This window comes from Zingiber officinale, chromosome 3A, assembly GCF_018446385.1.
Source record: "Zingiber officinale cultivar Zhangliang chromosome 3A, Zo_v1.1, whole genome shotgun sequence".
NCBI classification, from domain to species: Eukaryota; Viridiplantae; Streptophyta; class Magnoliopsida; order Zingiberales; family Zingiberaceae; genus Zingiber; species Zingiber officinale.
Window position 1 is genome coordinate 27,657,850 of NC_055990.1, and position 18,850 is coordinate 27,676,699.

Below are 18,850 nucleotides of genomic sequence, written 5' to 3' on the forward strand. Positions count from 1 at the left end.
TGTTTGAAGTCGTTTGAAATTCCCTCTCCTCCTTTTTGTACGGCAGACAACGAAACTGCGTGTCCGTTGATGGATGGAATTCTAAGACGCTCTCCGTCAACATCCCTCGCACGAGAACCAGACAAAGTAACTAATAAAAGTAGGAGGCGGAGCAGTCATGCTGTTGCTCTGCCTTCCGACCCATTCTTCTGCGTCTTCCTTCGGCGGTCCTACTTCCAGTAGATTGAGCTCGATAGCGTCGCACTGCGTCTTGAAGCACCAGATCGAGCTGGCCGAGAGATCTGGAAAAAGGGATGGCGTTGAATCGCGGCTACAAGCTCCGTATCCTTCTTATCTTCTCACTTCGAATTCGAAAATTTTGGATTGCATCTCATTCCTCACGCGCGAATTCTTTTGTCCTAAAAATGTTCGTGAATTGGAATCTGTGGCTTGAAGTTAGGATTTTTCTGTCGTTTGTACTGAAATTAATTGATTATGATGCTTCTTTGGTGTTATTGGGTTGATACTTGATTGCAGTGGTATTTAAATTTTGTTCGAAGTTCATGCGTCTCATTCACAATCGCATCCGGACAAAAAATTAAGCTAAAAAGAAGAAGCAATTTTTATGCGGTGTTGTTATGTTTGCTTACTCACTGTTTTCTTCGTTTTCCAGAAAGAAAAGGATGCTTCAAAAGCATAGTGAACCATAATTTTGTTTATTTTGAATTTTCCTTGATCTTTGTAACTAGAGGAGATTGTAGCACACGCTTCTGATGTGAAGTGTGTGTCAATTGGGAAGAAATCGAACAGAATTTTTGTCACGGGTGGTGAAGATCGCAAAGTTAACCTATGGGCAATTGGTAAGCCAAATCCACTATTGGTGAGTCCCATCCTTGTCTTTTTCTTCCATGTGAGTCTTCATAATCATATACGGCTTGATATACATTTCCTAGTCCAAGCTCCAAAATAATGAATATTCAATTCTCTTTCACTAGTTGGTTCCTTTTTTTTTCTTTTTTATATTGTATGCTTGAGTTTCTGGCTGATTGAAGGTAATTTAACATGACATTGAGCAAGTCACCAGGCCTCTTTGTGCGTCCATTAGCATGAATCCAAGTCAAAAACTTATCTCTATGCTGCTTCTTTCAATGTTCAAGGAGTCAGGTCATGGCATTTCATTGTTCATACTGATTGAATTGGATTGATACATCATACAACTTATTTTTGAAAACGACCATTAGGAAAACTATGATCCAATTCAACCAATACTATTCACCTTGATTTTTCACTTAGTTTGATCAACTCTTGACTTTCTGGGTCTTGACCTTTAACCTGACTGGATTAAAAATTAGCCAAACTAATTGAACCAGCCAATCTGGTTCACTTTGCATACCGTGTTAGATCAAAAAGAAGGCCTTAAAACAATTATCACTACTTTTTTCTGCATGCTTAGTGGATGAAAATACTGGCTACCCAAACCACTATCGCTTTACCTTTATTTTGTCTGATAGTTCATTCAAATAAGAACAGTTTTTAGCTAAAAACCTCTTTGATTATCTGCAGAGTCTATCAGGCCATATGAATTCTGTAGAGTCAGTGGTGTTTGACTCAGCAGAGGTCTTGGTTCTTGGAGGATCATCAAATGGCATAATTAAGCTTTGGGATCTGGAAGAGGCAAAGAGTAAATTATGTTAACCTAGTTTACCTGCAACAATTGTGAGACTACTTGTTAAAATTTGCCTGCAACTTGGGTCAGTTCAAAGTACAAGGCTACTTAATCCAACTGAAGTTAATTTTCCTTTTATTTTCTAGCAATACATTGTTTTAACTGGCACAAATTCACTTATAATCATCTTTCTAAGGGCCAACTAGATAATCTGTTACTCACATACACTTGTCAGGAAGTATTTAGCTACATTGTCTCTTTCCCAACAAATGAACAACCACATTCCTTAAAAGTGTTATAGCTACATAGAAAGAACATAATCAATCCAACTCAAAGTTTTGAGCTAAGTGTCATGAAAATTCTTGAGAACTTTTACATGTGGTATTTCTCAATTGGACATAGAGACTTAGGATCAACTATAGTCAGGCCCTAATTCTTGCAGAATTGGAGAAGGACACCATAGCCAAAAAGACAGTTAAGAAGCAACAAAAACCATTAAAGTCAATCAAAGTGACGAGGAGAGGGAGTGATGCCCCAATAACAGACATTTTGGGCCTCGGTATTGTGAATGAGAACTTATCCAGCCATTTGCTTATTTGAACCATACAAATTGTGGGCAATTCAGTTCCCAACAATGATTGATCTAAATAATGGGCATTAGAACTGACATGCTGACTCTCCCGCTAAAATCAAAGAGAATAAGACTCTTTTCTGGTTCAAATACATTTGGGCACTGGTTGACTTCAAATACATTAGTCATGTTTTTGCAGACTGTATTTTAATTTTCTGATTTGTCTTTTGGTGTCAAAGTGTAGTTATTCGGACACTTACTGGGCACAGATCAAATTGCACTTCTGTTGAATTCCATCCATTTGGTGAATTCTTTGCTTCTGGTTCTTTGGATGCTGATCTTAGGATATGGGATATTAGAAAGAAGGGATGCATTCATACTTACAAGGGCCACACTGGGGGAATTAGAAAAATTAGATTTACACCAGATGGACGATGGGTTGTTACAGGAGGAGCAGATAACGTGGTGAAGGTAATTATGGACGTTGGCTCTGGATGGATGGCATTTGGTTCTTCCAGGATAGGGCAGCTAAAACTTTTTTTTGGTTTTTTAACAGCTGTGGGATTTAACAGCAGGAAAGCTTCTGCATGATTTTAAGTTCCATAATGGACCAATTAGGTGTATTGATTTCCATCCTCATGAGTTTCTACTTGCAACAGGTATGCTCTTCATTGTCTTCGTAGTTTGTTCCTTAATTTCCATAGTTTTAATTATAGCTAGGCATTGACCTTGACCAACAATTTTTATTATAGATTTATTTTACTTGCTGCAAACTTCTGACTTTTAGTGGCCCTAAACTTCCTGTGCCTGTTTTCAACATCAAACTATTCTTTTGATTATTCTGAACTTTGGTTTATGATTTAGGGCAATAGACGTTGTTACTAAATGTGAAATGATTTGATGGAAATCTCACATAGTTTCATTTTTATCATAAGAACCAGATCTTAGCATTTTAAAGCCCAATGTAATTTGTCTGATCAAGGACAATGTTTTACAGTAGAGAAAGTGTATGAGCGCAAATGAAAATAGATTTGAAGCATGATTTTCAAGTTTGTCTTGTGATCGATTTAGATCCCACTATACACAAAAGATGCCTACTTTCTACTTCCTAGTCATTAAAGTTTCTATGTTTTTGTAGTGTTCTCATTCTATCTACTATACTTCTGGTAAATCTCATACAAATGACTTTCAGGTTCTGCTGATCGAACTGTGAACTTCTGGGACCTAGAGACCTTTGAATTAATAGGCTCTGCAGGGCCTGAGGTTTGCCGATTTGCAAGTCTTTTGTATCTAAACTTAAGGCACAATTCCCATTGGGCTTGCACTTTTAAATTTATAAGACCCATCTTGACTATTGGCAAATTGCCTCTATTTATACTATAATTCTGACCTTATACTTTCCAATTTTAGGTGATGGTCTCATAATTCCATCACTGGATAGATTTTTTAGCTTATAGTTATAGGAGATATTGGCGGATTCTTTTTTCCATTTTTGTATGCTTCCATGTGCTGTCGACTTCCCTACCCATGTGAAGTTGACATCAGCAACCTTCTACCATTCATTCTTATTCTGGACAATTTAAGTAGAGGCTGAAACTTCGTTGCAGATCAGCTAATCATGAGGCAGTTTCCATTTCTGTTTTGTCCCTGAATTCACTTTTCACTCAAGTTCCTTAGACTTGGCATGGATGATCAGAACCATGCAAAGAGTTTTCATGGTTGGGTTTGACAGCTGAACCAAATTTCTTCCATATGCTTCAGTTGTTTTTTTTGTTCATCTAGCAACAAACTAGACCGAAGAGAAAGGCTAAGTTTAAAATGTACCTTATATGTTTGGTCTTATTTTCATTTTGAAATCTCGGACCCATAAAAAATATATGAAGGTAAAACAATGATGTGCTCAGTACACTCAATAAGTTTTGGGAAGCTACTCCACATATGCTTCTTGAGTATAATTTCCTTTTTTTAGCAAGTTTCCTTTCACAAATTACTTATACTCAAAGATAGCAAGAGGCTCTAGCTGCACATAAAAGATTGCAAGAGGCTCTAGCTGCAAATTTCATAACTAAAGGTGTAAGGCTGTTTCTAAATGTCTGTGTCAATGGTAGCTCTGACATACACATGTAGGATTTTCGAATACTTCAACTATGGGAAAAATATTTCTGAGATTTATTTCAGGGATCCTAAATATTGTGTCCACTCTAACATCAATTTTCAGAATTAGTTAGATGCTAAAACTAGCCCATGGTTGCATCCATTGGTTCAAATGCTTAATCTCAAGTTAGTGGTTTTTCACTCATTTAAGCCTATAAACTCGCTCATAACTCCACAACCTCCCATGTGAGAATGAATCTTAGATGTTATATTGTAGGTCCTGTTTTCACATTAGTCATCATTTCTTTTCATGTGGTATTGAAGGCTACATTTTGGAGAGTCTCAAGAACTAAACCAATCTATCCTCTTTTTTACATTACACTTCTTTTTTGTACTTTTTTGTACTCAGGCTACATACTGGTACTTGAAAATATGTTAGCTTAACTAGAAATGTACCTTCCGAATTCTCGAGCAGCAAGATATTAGTTTCAGTTATGGAGTTATATTTGGATCTTTATCTTGTTTTTCTCATTTCTCAGGTTACCAGGGTATGCTCAATGATCTTTCACCCAGATGGAAAATCTCTCTTCTGTGGGTTGGATGCAGCCTTAAAGGTACCTCTTTCAATGAAATTATTTCTTTATATCAGACAGTGAATCTTCTGCTGCTCATCTGATGTAAAATGCAAATACCAGGTTTTCTCTTGGGAACCAATAAGATGCCATGATGCTGTTGATATGGGGTGGTCCACTTTGGCTGATCTCAGTGTTTATGAAGGAAAACTTTTAGGATGTTCCTACCATGAAAATTGCATTGGACTTTGGCTAGCTGATATATCAGTAATTACTATATTTGCGATATGATATTCTGATAATGTGTAGATTGGTTTGATAATAAAATCCACCTTAAAAAGTTTGACAAAAGTAATTGTCTTTTTCTTTCAGCTCATTGCTCCATATGCTCTTGGAGTGGTTCCAAAAGTAAATGTGACTGTTGAACCTACTTATGTTCAAGGAGAAATCCATTCCCTGGAATTGACCGATATCAGCAAGAAATCTAATACAACACCTACCTCTGAGTATCAAGAAATTGGAGTTAAAACTAAGGAGACCAAAAAAGGATCATTCTTAACCTGTAAGTGAAATGATTTAATATTATTAATTCGATTTCAATCTTCATTTTTGAAAGGCCAAGTATCAGGATATTCTATTTAGCTTTTCTTGTTCTTGATTTGAAACAGCTGATGATTTTCTGCCAAGTATAACACCTGTATCTAATTCAGATTATGCATCCACTACCCCATCAGTGATTTTGAGTAGAGTTATAAGGGATAAAACCTCTTCCGGTGGCATCACTGGTCCACAAAAAATTGATTCTAGGATTACTTCGGAAGCATCAATCAGAAGTGCTGCCACATCCAAAGTTGTACGAGGTTCTCTTAATTCCTCAAATAGAAGTTCACAAATTTTGCCTTCAAAGAGTACTATGTTGACTTCTATTTCTACTAGTGCAAAAGAAATTAGTTTGGTTAATGCAAAGCAACGCCCGATGGTGCAAGCATCTTTGGGAACACATTCTCCAGTGTCCATGTCGGTTGTTGTACCTAGAGACAACAGAGATCTGGACAGTTTCAAAGTTAAAAACATCACTCCTGAGACAATTTCCCATAATTTAAGATTGAACAGACCTGCTCATAAGCATAAGCCATCATTTGCTTCTGGAGATAGCAAGGGCCAACTGGTAGAGAAAGCATCTGTGAACATGAGTGAGAGATGTGATTCAGATATTAATTTAAGACTGTTCTCTGGTGTTGCTGGGAACCATGATGCTGCAGAAACTGATAAAAGAGAACATGACAAAACCAGAGACATTGCCAGAGATTTTGAAAGAGTAGTATCACTAGAGCAGCCTGTACACTCTCAGAATGACCATTGTATGGTTATTCCTCCTGGTTAATAAAGAGAAAAATAATTTACCCTGTTAATTCTCTTTGTATTTCTTTCAGGTGAGGAGTTGACATGCTCGAGCAGTGAAACAAAATCAGTGACATATGTTAGGGGAGGTAATATTGCTATAGGCATTTCATGTCTCAAACTATCGCCAATTAAATTTTCTGCCTAATGATGTTTTTTTGTCTCTCTTTGTAGTTGCTGTTCAACTTGGGAAGACGCGGACTCTAGTTGAATGCTGGGAGAAAAGAGAGAGATCTAGTAGTGGGAACAGGGTGAGTATTTCTTCCACTTTCTGTATCTTGTAGCCTGTCACTCAAATTGCAATGGCATTCATGATGTTCTTAGCTATATATTGTGTTTCTGATGTGATTTACTCTATTTTTTACTAATACAATATTTACTTCTTTATCCATACTAAGCATTGTTATTTATTATTAGGATCGCTCTGTAATTTGTCAGTAAATAGAGGCATTATGAACTCACCTTCTTGAAAACTTGTCTATCTTTACTTTTATGTGAAATTATAGAATATTCTTGGCTTCAACTAATGATACAATCAAGTTTTGAATGATTTTCTATTCTTTCAAACAAAAAGGAAAAAGGATAGCATTCGCTAAAGTTTCAATCTTACACTTCAATACAATTCTACTGGCAAAAGCAGAGGTGGCAAAAAAATTTAAGCCTGCACCCAACACAAATAATTAGCTGCACTCTTGAGAACTGCAATTTGGTGTTCACATGTAATCAGATAACATATAATAGAGTTAAATCTGTGTTTCCAAGATTTCTTTCTTGGTTGGCTAAATTATTCACATCGTGTTGACCTGAGGGCTATTGTGCTATTGTGATCTTACAAATACATCAAAGCATGTGTTCCTCTTCCCTTCAAATCAAGCTGTAATTTTAATTATTGATGGCCATTTTAGACGCTTGGCATCCATGATACAGATCCTTATTCGCATGCAACTGCCATCTGTGTCATGTAACATGTTGCTTTCACCAAATCTAATTTCATACTAAATGACCGAGTTGTCTTATGTTAAAAAGAGTTGGAAAAATTATTCTGTTTTCTTGCAGTATGTTGTTTCATTATGTTATTTAAATCAAACATAGAATTAACTTTGGATCCAAAATGTTTGAAACCTATGATAATCTAGGTTCATTTATGTGATTCATCTTTGTATGTTCTAGAATATTTGTTATGTTTTAGGGTTTATTTTATTTTTATTAATTAATCCAACTTGTCCCAGTTGGTCAAGTCCCAGTCAATTACAAAATTGATCCTGATCATCTAAGTGTTTTGCTGTTTTGGTCCAATAGAAACGTAAACGACCATTGTGTCTTCATTTAGACAGTCCTATTCATGTGCTATTTAGACACTTTATTATGATTCTTACTAAGTACACATGTCCAAATTGTGAAGAGACAATTGGAATTTTACAATTAACCAGTTAATGGTCACTCAGTGCAATTAAAATATTTGAGATTTTTTTTTCAAATTTTGTTTTCACTTGTTAGAGAGAAAGTCGGAGTTGCATCTATTGAGGAAAAACTCCGAAAGACACGTTTAAGATGGTACGGACATGTACTTAGACGACCAATAAATTCTCCAGTTAGGCGATGTGAAACTATGATAAACATACATATCAAACGAGGAAGAGGAAGACCAAAAAAAGACTTGGTTAGCAACAATAAAACAAGATAAAATTTATTTAAATATAGATGAAAATATAATAGGAGATAGAGCTTAATGCATAAAAGGATTTATACAGCCGTGTTGGAAATGGAGATAGTGGGGAACGTGGCCCATGTTCCCCACTACACATAATGGAAAAGTCCATTATGCCCCTAGTGTATTTCCCCATATAAAGGGGGTCCGTCCAAGGCTCAGGGGGTGTGAAATTGCTAGTGTGCAATGACGAGAGTAAGAGGAGAACATCCAAGGTGGCGGGATTTGGTTTGTGGAATTGCGGAGGGCTTTCCGATCCTGTGATCGCTCTTCCGACAGCAAGGTTCGTCATTGCCGATTGCGGATCTGCGGGAGATCGCTGTAAGTTTTTATCGCATTTAATTAATTCGTCTATCATGCATTTAGATTATAAAATCTACATTGGTATCAGAGCGCGTAATTCGTTCTAAATGCATGATAAATCCTAAAACCTTACCCCTTCGTTGAATCAAAATTATGACTTGGTTCTGTTCGTTTTTACTGGGCGAAATCACGACTAAGTCCTGATCAGTGATAATAATCGCTGCCCTGAATGGAGTTTGTCTCCGTCTAGTTTTGCTGTAGCCGAGTGAAATTGTGACGCAGTATGCCTTGAGGAACATCCACGGAGTTTGTCTCCGATGGTGGATGGCCGGCGGAGTGCTCCTGGACACCTCTGTAATTCGTGTTCGTCGCGAATAAGGTGGCGTGCACAGTGTGCATGATGTGCGCAGCGTGCGTGCAGAAGATCGAGGTGGCATCTTGCAGTTTCTTCCCAGTGTTTGTCGCTGTGAGGCTGGCTACAACGACATGGTCGGCGTGCAATCTGCAGCATGCATCGTGGAATCGTGCAACAGAAAAGATAAAATATGAAAGTTTCTGTTTTTGACTTTTTCAAATTAAAAAACGGACTGTGATATATTCACAGAATAAGGTGGAAGGAAATAGGATTAAATTGCATTAAATAATTTAAAATTTCACATTAATTCATGTATGATTTAAATGTGAACATGCATGTTTAGTTAATTTTATTTAATGCAATTAAATCTGTTTGCATGCGTTAATTAATTGAAATTGAGTTCAATTAATTCACTATTTATGATAAATGATCCAGAGTAATTTTGGTCCACTTAGATTTGGTTCAGATTTAAATCATTAGTTGGTTTAATTGAACCAATTTGATCCAAACCCGAAATTAATTTGGGTTAAGTAATTGGACTTGGACCAAATATGATCAAATGACTAGATTTGTTCTAATGAGTCAGATTTGATCAAAACAATTAAATTTGTTCTAATTGGTCGGACTTAAACCAATGGGCATTAATTTGATTAAACGGACCTGAGTTTGATCAATAAGTCTGAAATTGGTAGAAATGGACTTAGAGAAAAAGTAACAGAACATAGGCACAAAATCCCTGTCCAATTAGATTAGTTCTAATTAAGGACAATGGACCAAGCTTAGGATCTGGATCCCTAATCAACCGATCCAATGGGTCTGACCAATTAGATTAGTTCTAATTGTCGAGTTAAACTCCTGAAAATCGAGAAGATTTGTTTTTCTTGATTTATTATGTTGGTACTATGCCTGTATAAATTGAAATAAGCCGGTTTTGTACTGGTTAGTCGGTTTTATCGACTTATTTATTTTCAATTTTCGGATGGCACGACGATTACACATTGACTCGTCGCGACGAAATCATTCGAGGAGGAGATTCGGAGATGAGTACAACTCGCTATGGAGTCGGCGACACGTTGACGGCGACTTGATGAGCTTTTGGAAACTTGAGCGAGAAGAGTTTCCAGTACTGGACAGTTATAGGATTTGGGCTTTGATGCAATCATTGCCAGAAAATCCTAAGATGACTATATTTGGGGGCGTCATCAAGGACGTATCACATATTCAGAGTTATGTGAGGAGCTACTTCATCATATGACTCAAGAGGATCCGGAAGAGTTCAAGAGGACCCGGAAATGATCGAGGAGGATCCAGAAGAGGATCCAATCAGAACCTTGAAGCTGTCCTGCCTGTGTTTACCCCAAATGAGTTCAGGCTGAGAGGGATTATATTAGCCACTGCACTAGTGTCTGTCCTAGTGGGAGTGGTAGTTGCCTATCTAGTTTATTAGAGTTTTGTTATTTTTATTGTCGTTTTGTATGAACAATAGTTAGTTCATTTCATTCATGTCAGTTGGTTATATGTTAACAATTTGCAGCATAATTTTATATTAATGATATGTTCATTTATTTATGTTGTTTGCTTGACATGATGCATGATTAGTTCATGATGTATTAAATGATTAGTTCATTTAATTTTTTTTAAAAAAAACATGATACATTAAATGATTAGTTCATTTAATTAATGAATTCATGATATTATAAATGATTAGTTCATTTGTTGGGATGTATGTAATAGAATTGATTAATATTAATTTGATTGGTCATACGGATGATGAGTGAAAACATAGTTGTCACTTGATTTTGTAAACCAACTCAAAGTAATATTAAGTCAATCATAAATTGCATACATATGATATACACTGAATACTAAATAATTTGTTTATTTATGATAGATTATGACAACCAAAAACATAATAGCTGAACTCAACAAAGGTGAAAAACTTAATGGGGATAACTACAAGATCTGGCACCTCAAGATACAATATGTACTTGAGGAACAAGAAGTTCTAGAGGCTGTAAATTAGGTTATGGAAGTACCTGTAGATGGTCCCACTGCACAACACAGACGAGATCTTGATGCCTATAAGGCATAGAAGAAAAAGGACTCCACTGCAAAGGGTATATTGATTAGTTCAATGGTAGACGACCTAGCTTTTGAATATGAGTCATATCTTACGGCTCATGAAGTCTGGGTTGCCCTTAAAGAAAAATACAGTGGAGTAAGTCTGAGCAAGCTTCGACAGCTGACAATTAAATTTGACAGCTACAAAAAGCGTCCGAATGTGTCAATGGTTCAACACCTCAGGGAGATGTCGAACATGATTCGGGAGCTTAAAACTGCTGGTCATGAGTTGACTGATGAACAACAGGTTCAAGCAGTTATTCGTTCACTTCCAGATTCTTGGGAGACCATGAAGCATACCTTAACTCATAGTGAGAGTATCAAGGCTTTCACTGATGTCTCACGCCATGTAGAATTGGAGGCGGAGAGAGTTGAATCCGCAAGGATTTCTGGACAAGCCTATGTGGCTGTAAGTTCTGCTGGATCATATGGATCCAAGAAAAAAAAATGGTTCAAAAAAGGGAAGGGAAAGAAGAGGGAAGCTGCTGTTGTGGGACAAGGCTCAATCAAGAAGATAGTCAAGAAGACTGGAAAGAAACCTAAAAACAAGTTGACTTGTTTTAATTGTGGCAAAAAGGGTCACTTTGCTCGGGAGTGCACTGAGCCGGAAAAGGTAAATCCAAGTGTGTCTTCTTTTCAAGAGCATTTTGTTGCTAGTTCAGTGTTGTTAGCTGATTCTTATCCTTTGTGGATTATAGATTCGGGAGCAACCAACCATGTAGCTCGGGAACGAGTTACATTTGTTGAGTACCGTCGGGTACCAGCTGGCAACAAGTGGATCTATGCAGGAAATAATGCAAGAGTTGAAGTCAAAGGAGTCGGCACTTGCAAACTCAACCTACATGGTGGTAGAGTTTTATTTCTACATGATGTCTTGTATGCTCCTGAAATTCGACGGAATCTTGTTTCCGTTACGTGTCTTCTTGATTTAGGGTATTGTATTAATTTTTACAGTCGGTCTGTTGAACTTAAGATTGACTCAGTGTCTATCGGATATGGTTTTTTAACAAATGGTTTTATGGTTCTTGATGTAGAACCAGATGTCAATTATGCTATTGATGGTTGTTTTTCAAACATTGCTTTAACTAGTGATGCAGATATAACTGATGAAGTTTGGCATGCTAGATTAGGACACATAGGACAAGAACGTATGAATCGATTAGCTAGAGAGGGTCTATTGGGCACTCGAGCTAAGATTCAATTGTCTATATGTGAGCATTGTCTTGCTGGAAAAGTAACTAGGAAACCATTTGGTAAGGCTATTAGATCTGAATCGACATTGCAGTTAATTCATTCGGACATTTGTGGTCCAATGAATGTGAAGGCTAGACATGGAGCTTCCTATTTCATTACATTTATTGATGATTTCTCTAGGTTCGGTCATGTGTATTTGATTTCTCACAAATCTGAAGCATTAGATTGCTTCATTCGTTATATGAACGAAGTTGAGAATCAAACAGAACGTAAAGTTAAGGCTTTACGCACTGACCGTGGAGGGGAGTATTTGTCTGATATGTTCAAGACAATATGTAATGATAGAGGGATTATTAGACAGTTAACAATCCCTGGAACTCCACAGCAAAATGGGGTAGCTGAAAGAAGAAATAGGACTCTTCTTGAAATGGTTAGGTCTATGATGGCGCAAGCTAATTTGCCAATCTCCTATTGGGGAGATGCATTATTAACTGCAGCCTATATACTTAACAAAGTGCCTTCAAAGTCAGTTCCATCTACCCCATATGAACGTTGGACAGGCAGAAAACCAGATTTGAGTAATCTGAGACCTTGGGGGTCAGCTGCTTATGTTCATGATAGTTCTCACAAGTATGGAAAACTAGGGCCTAGAGGTAAGAAATGTATCTTTATAAGATATCATGAGACCTCCAAAGGTTATGTTTTCATAGGTGAGCAACTAGATGGAACCATCTCCGAAATAGACTCGAGAGATGTGACTTTTCTCGAAACAGAGTTCCCAATCAGAGGTGATGTTGATAAAAATGTTCCTCTATTTGAGGAGGATGAGATATTATCAACAAGAGAGGTGTCAAAGTCTAGTCAACCGAGTGGGAGTGATATGCCGAGTCATGAGTTGACTTCTCAACAGCCCAACTTACGGAGAAGTGTTCGTAAGATCAAACCTAAGAAGAGGTTTGATATTGAGAATGAGGCATTGGTTACACTTCCAATTGACGACGACGAGCCTCAATCCATTGAGGAAGCATTGGGATGTAGAGTTAGAGAAAAATGGAAAGCTGCAATGGTTGAAGAGATGGAGTCCATGATTCAAAATTATGTTTGGGACTTAGTTGATCTTCCTCCGGGCCGAAGGGCTATTGGGAATAAATGGATTCTCAAAATAAAAAGGAAAGCAGATGGATCGATTAGCAGATACAAAGCTCGTTTAGTTGCAAAAGGATATACCCAAATGGAGGGTATTGACTTTGAAGAGACATTTTCTCCCGTAGTGAAATTTGTATCAATAAGAGTTATTTTGGCCTTTGTGGCATATTATGACTTAGAATTACATCAAATGGATGTAAAAATCGCTTTCCTTAACGGTGATCTTGACGAAGAAATCTATATGGTTCAACCGTAAGGTTTTATTCTTTGAAGGCCAAGAGCAAAAGTATGTAGACTTAAAAGTCTATATATGGGCTAAAGCAAGCGTCAAGACAATGGAACATAAGATTTAACGAAGTCGTTTTATCTTATGGTTTTGAAATGATCAATGAGGATCAGTTTTCCTGAACAGGGAAAAAGGAAAGTATGTCATTTTATCATTATATGTTGATGATATCTGATAGTTGGAAATGACATAGGATATGTGAATGAAGTCAAGAAGTAACTGTCATCGAATTTGATACAACAGATATGGGAGAAGTTGAATACATCTTAGGGGTGAAGATCATAAGAGATCGTCCTAAAAGATTTTTGGGTCTATCACAAGAGTCTTATATAAATAAGATGTTACATCATTTCGGCATATCTAATTGCAACATAGAACGTACACCTATTGTGAAAGGTACTGTTTTAAGCAAGAATATGTGTCCTAAAACTCCAGAAGAAATAACTGAAATGAATAAAAAATCATATACCAGTGCTATTGGTAGTTTGATGTACACTATCTTGTGTACATGTCCCGATATCAGCTATGCTACTGGCTTAGTTAGTCGCTTCCAGTCAAACCTAGGACTGAGATACTAGAAGACAGTAAAAAGAATATTTAGATATTTGAAGGTGACAACAGATTATTGTCTCTGTTTCCAAGGATCATATATGAGTCTGAAAATTTATTCAGATGCAGATTGGGCTAGGGACCTGGATGATAGAAAATCCACATTAGACTATGCATTCTTGTTGAATGGTGACGCCATCTCATGGAATAGTAAGAAACAAGCTTGTGTAGCTTTATCGACTATGGAAGCTGAATATGTGGCATGTTCAGCGACTGTGCAAGAAGCAGTCTGGTTGAGAAGGTTACAGTTAAGTTACAATAGCTTTTTCCAAGGATCCCAAATATCATAGCAAAGGCAAGCATATAGAAATTAAATATAATTTTGTAAGGGATATTGTGGCTAAAAGAAAAGTCATTCTTGAGTATGTCCCTACACGTGTTATGCTTGCAAATCCTTTTACTAAGCCAATGACTAAAGAGTCATTTAAAGAACATGTAAAGTCTTTGGGACTTCGTAGAATGTAACAATATTGAAATAACAATCAAACTTTATGTTATGATTGTGTAATTTGCCATAATTTATTCAGTGTATATGTTGTATTTGTTACATTCATGTAAGATCTCGGTGAGCATGTTGGCAAGTGGAGATTGGTCCACTCACATGGACAGTCATCTCTGTTTGTTAAGTACAAATAGGGGTAAGACCGTTACTTATGAAACAGCTTACGTAGCTGAAATTATGAAATTAGAGACAGATTCATAAGTTGAGGTCGCCTTGATAATTGTATCAAGATGAGATCATTTATATGTAAATAATGATCGAAGTAAATGAACCCACCATTTACTGAACCTGTTGAAAGCCAGATTAGAATTCATATGTTGAATTCAGGATTAAACGTTAGGTATGTCTAGATCGAAATCTGTACGATGTTAAATTTGAAGACAACATGCACTCTTTTTAGTAAAGAGAATAACATCGTAGCATGTGATTCATACCACATGTGCTATTGCGACAATAAAGGTAGTAGGAGAATGAATCCCCATTTCTCTACTATGTGAGACCTTTGAGATTATATGTTAATCTCAATTTTTGCCTTAGTGACTATTTAGCTGTCTACTTGAAGTTTTAATCAGTGTCTGCTACTTTAGCGTGTATCCTATGGCTATGGATGATTCGGTCTATGGAACATAACTAGGAAAGCGACTGATTAAAATGAATTGATTCTAGCTAAAAAGGAAGATTAAATATATTTACATCTTTTGTTGTTATTCACTGGTCGACCCATTTCTGTTATGTACAGAAATGAATGTGAATATTGGATATGGAACATGCTCATGACATAATGGTCATTATAAGGGATTAGAGATGTTCATATCGATGTAAATGAAAATTATTTAATCTGGGTAAATAGCAAGACATAGATATCTTCAAGATAATGGCTGTGTGTCACTTGAAGATTGGATGGATTCTGGATAAAGGCTATGTGCCACCAGGAAAAAGGCTATGTGCTATGAAGAGTGTGTCTCTAATTTATTTGAGCAGCTAAGTAAAGTGTAACAACTTTATTAGCATTGATTGCTCAAAGAGCGGCTAAGTCAAGGTGTAACAATCTTCTTAGCAACTATCGCTCAGTGTGTTTGCTGTCGCACGAACCATTTTCTCTAAGTATGGATTGGATGTTCTCATATGGTCTATGTGACCAAACTCTCTAATAGTTTATGTGACTTATTAAGTCTTTGTGACTTACCTGAATGAACTAGTCTTAGTGACTTACCTTGGACGAGTGGGAGATGTTGGAAATGGGGATAGTGGGGAACGTGGCCCATGTTCCCCACTACACATAATGGAAAAGTCCATTATGCCCCTAGTGTATTTCCCTATATAAAGGGGGTCCGTCCAAGGCTCAGGGGGTGTGAAATTGCTAGTGTGCAACGATGAGAGTAAGAGGAGAACATCCAAGGCGGCGGGATTTGGTTTGTGGAATTGCAGAGGGCTTTCCGATCCTGTGATCGCTCTTCCGACAGCAAGGTTCGTCATTGCCGATTGCGGATCTGCGGGAGATCGCTGTAAGTTTTTATCACATTTAATTAATTCGTCTATCATGCATTTAGATTATAAAATCTACAAGCCGACCCCACCTAGTGGAAAAAGGCTTGGTTGTTGTTGTTGTTTTCACTTGTTAGTTTTCTAGTTGGACATGATTTTGTGCTCAGATGTAAACCTGGATTTATAATTTTTGTCACGGATTGGCATGTTACTTCTCAATTGAGATGCTGTAGTTATAAAAGTATAGATAAGATTGATCATCTCAGAAAACACAACATTTCACATGTTTATTTTGGAATGCTTCTTAAGTTTTCTAATCACCTCATTCCATACTACCACATGATGAACAGAAAGGATTGCTGCTACATGACGAACAGAAAGAATCAGAGCAGAGTTCTGAAAGACACTTGTCAATATCAGAAGTTGATTTCAGTCCAGAGACATTCGTTCAAAATCATGATGCATTTGTAAATTCTTTGAAATCTCGCCTAATGAAGTTACAGGTATTGTCTCTTCTTGAGATGATAATTGATGTTAAAATGTTTTCTGGATACCATCCATGATATGGAAGCTCATTTCATTAAACTGCAAAATGTATTAGTGAACGGGGTGTGAACCACTCCAAGGCTGCTTAATTCATTTAAAAAATGGTGCTACAAAAATCTATTCGTTTTAATTTTGATTCTTCAAACAAAGCAGGGCTCAGGCTACTTTGCTATTAATACTATTTTTGATATGTGATGCTATTAACTTAAGATTCTTATCCTGATCAGTTCTTTGGACAATCTGAGTAAAAATATCACGTTATTTTGTTAACTGATGAAAATTCATTTTCTCTTTGCACCTAGTCATTTAATGGTCCTCAATATGAATGCACAAAAATATTCTTTTACATTCAAACATTGGTTGGGACCTCAGAATTTTTTTTCTCTTTAATCTCTTTCGTGCCTTCCTTGACTTTCCTACTTTTTGTAGTAATAAATTTCATCTTTGGTAGAAGAACTCTACCAAAACAAATATTGTCTATTGGAGGTCAACCCCTACTGTATGTTTATAAAACCTTTATTCATTTTCTTCTAGTGTTTGCCTCAAATATCAGTTAATGTCCCTGTGTGCGCTGATGTTTGTAAAGCATGTATCTAATTTTCTCGTGTTTGCCTCAAATATCAATGTTCTTGTTGTAATGCATTTGTGCTCATCTCATGTGCTGATGGTTTGTGCTTGTGATAAGATATTTTACAGACAATTATTCAACTTCTATATATGTCGTTATTAGTTTCAAACACCAAGTTCCTAATAGCAACACCATACCAACTCAAATTTCCAGATGGTGAAACATTTTTGGGAACAAAACGGCATTAAAGGTGCAATAGGTGCAATGGCCAAGTTGCTTGACTATTCTGTAAGTGTTTAGTTTAAGCCAGTAACTTCTTGGCCGTTGACTTTATATTTTTTCAACTAGCACTGAAAAAGGATTTTCTTCCCTCCTTTTCCTTCATGCCTTTTTGGATTAGTAATTTCTTAAGTTCAAATGCAGGTCCAGATTGATGTGATCAACATTCTCAAGGAGAAAATTGATCTTTTTACCCTTGATCTATTCTCACTCTTGTTGCCTCTTTTTGTTAGTTTACTTAGCAGCAACATTGAGAGGTATAAATTCACTTATAAAGATGAATGCTAGTAAATAGAGAAGTAGGATCTGATAAGGAATGATAAATGTTTTTCAGGCATATTATTGTTGCCTTGAGTCTGCTGTTAGAGCTCGTTAAGTCATTCAAACCAGTTATTACTTCAACAATAACCGCATCTTCAACTGTGGGGGTTGATATTCAAGCAGAACAGAGGTAACTTTCCTTAAATTCATTGGTTGTTGTCTTTTGGTCGAGTTGTTTCATTTCTTAACAAATGAACCCTCGGTTGGTTACTTCAATACAATTGGTTCTTATCTTATTCATCGGGCATTATTATGTTTGGAGCAGGCTGGAGCGTTGCATCCATTGTTTCAACCATTTGGAAAAGATAAAGCAACTTCTTCCTCCATTAATTAGGTAAGAAAATAAAAAGTCAGATATGCAAGCACAAATTACATTTCAGATTTTTCTCTTTTCCAGTTTAGATGACTTGCCCTTGTTCCTCTCTTCTTTTCTGGCTAGCTGATCAAAATAGGGGCAGATAATCATCATTTCCTTAAACATGATAGGAATACATAGCTCAAGTCTTCAAAATTTGATTCCTCATCGCTCCAAATTGGATACCTTTCACACAGTTGCATTCCCTACTTTGTGCAGGAGAGGAAGGGGAGTAGCAAAGCATGCTGGAGAACTCAACATAGTTTTACACAGCTCATGACCAAATGAACATCTGATTTCCTTATAACCTTTTTATATGCCTGATCAGGATTTCATGCTCAACTACACTGGCATGACATACAACAGCAATCTTCAATTCCATCAAGTTCAGCATGGCCAATTCTATATCGTAAGCATATTGATATATCGTAATGTATCATTGTTTGTGTTTTCCTATTTTGCCGTGAGAAACTTGTAGACTTGTGATATTATACCTTACTGGATTTTGTGAACACAAATATTATTGTATTTTACAATGAAAAGAGAAACTTGTAGACTTGTTTCACCTACGCAAGAAACAAAAAGACCCTCAAGATCGGTTCGTTTCTCTTAGCCAAACAAGGGAAAATGATTCATCTTTCTTCTTATTTTTTTTATCTATGCAAATTATTGTCCATGAAATTGATTAAAAAGTTACATGTGCCTGATCCCAACCTCAAGACTAGATTTGTGATTGATTCTGCATCCAGCAAGATGCTCAGTTCGACGCGGATGGAGAATACATAATCA

The 18,850-nt window shown here is 36.7% G+C and overlaps 1 protein-coding gene across 3 annotated transcripts; it reads left to right on the plus strand.

Annotated features, from left to right (window-relative positions):
* The first annotated feature begins 83 nt into the window (after window positions 1–83).
* On the plus strand, window positions 84–18,635 carry LOC122051567 (katanin p80 WD40 repeat-containing subunit B1 homolog KTN80.2-like). Of its 3 annotated transcripts, none has more exons than XM_042612760.1 (18): window positions 84–321; window positions 729–859; window positions 1,543–1,660; window positions 2,461–2,687; window positions 2,773–2,875; window positions 3,409–3,479; window positions 4,850–4,924; window positions 5,006–5,149; window positions 5,255–5,444; window positions 5,593–6,243; window positions 6,316–6,372; window positions 6,458–6,534; window positions 16,343–16,495; window positions 17,320–17,394; window positions 17,530–17,642; window positions 17,720–17,836; window positions 17,972–18,040; window positions 18,281–18,635. In XM_042612760.1, exons 1-18 carry the CDS (start codon window positions 294–296, stop codon window positions 18,339–18,341), a joined length of 2,460 nt encoding a protein of 819 aa, XP_042468694.1. In that variant the 5' UTR covers window positions 84–293; the 3' UTR covers window positions 18,342–18,635. The 3 variants fall into 3 exon arrangements, with proteins under 3 accessions (XP_042468694.1, XP_042468693.1, XP_042468695.1); XM_042612759.1 differs by having other exon boundaries at window positions 86–321; window positions 5,551–6,243; XM_042612761.1 differs by lacking the exon at window positions 84–321 and having other exon boundaries at window positions 729–839; window positions 5,551–6,243.
* The last annotated feature ends 215 nt before the right edge of the window (window positions 18,636–18,850 follow it).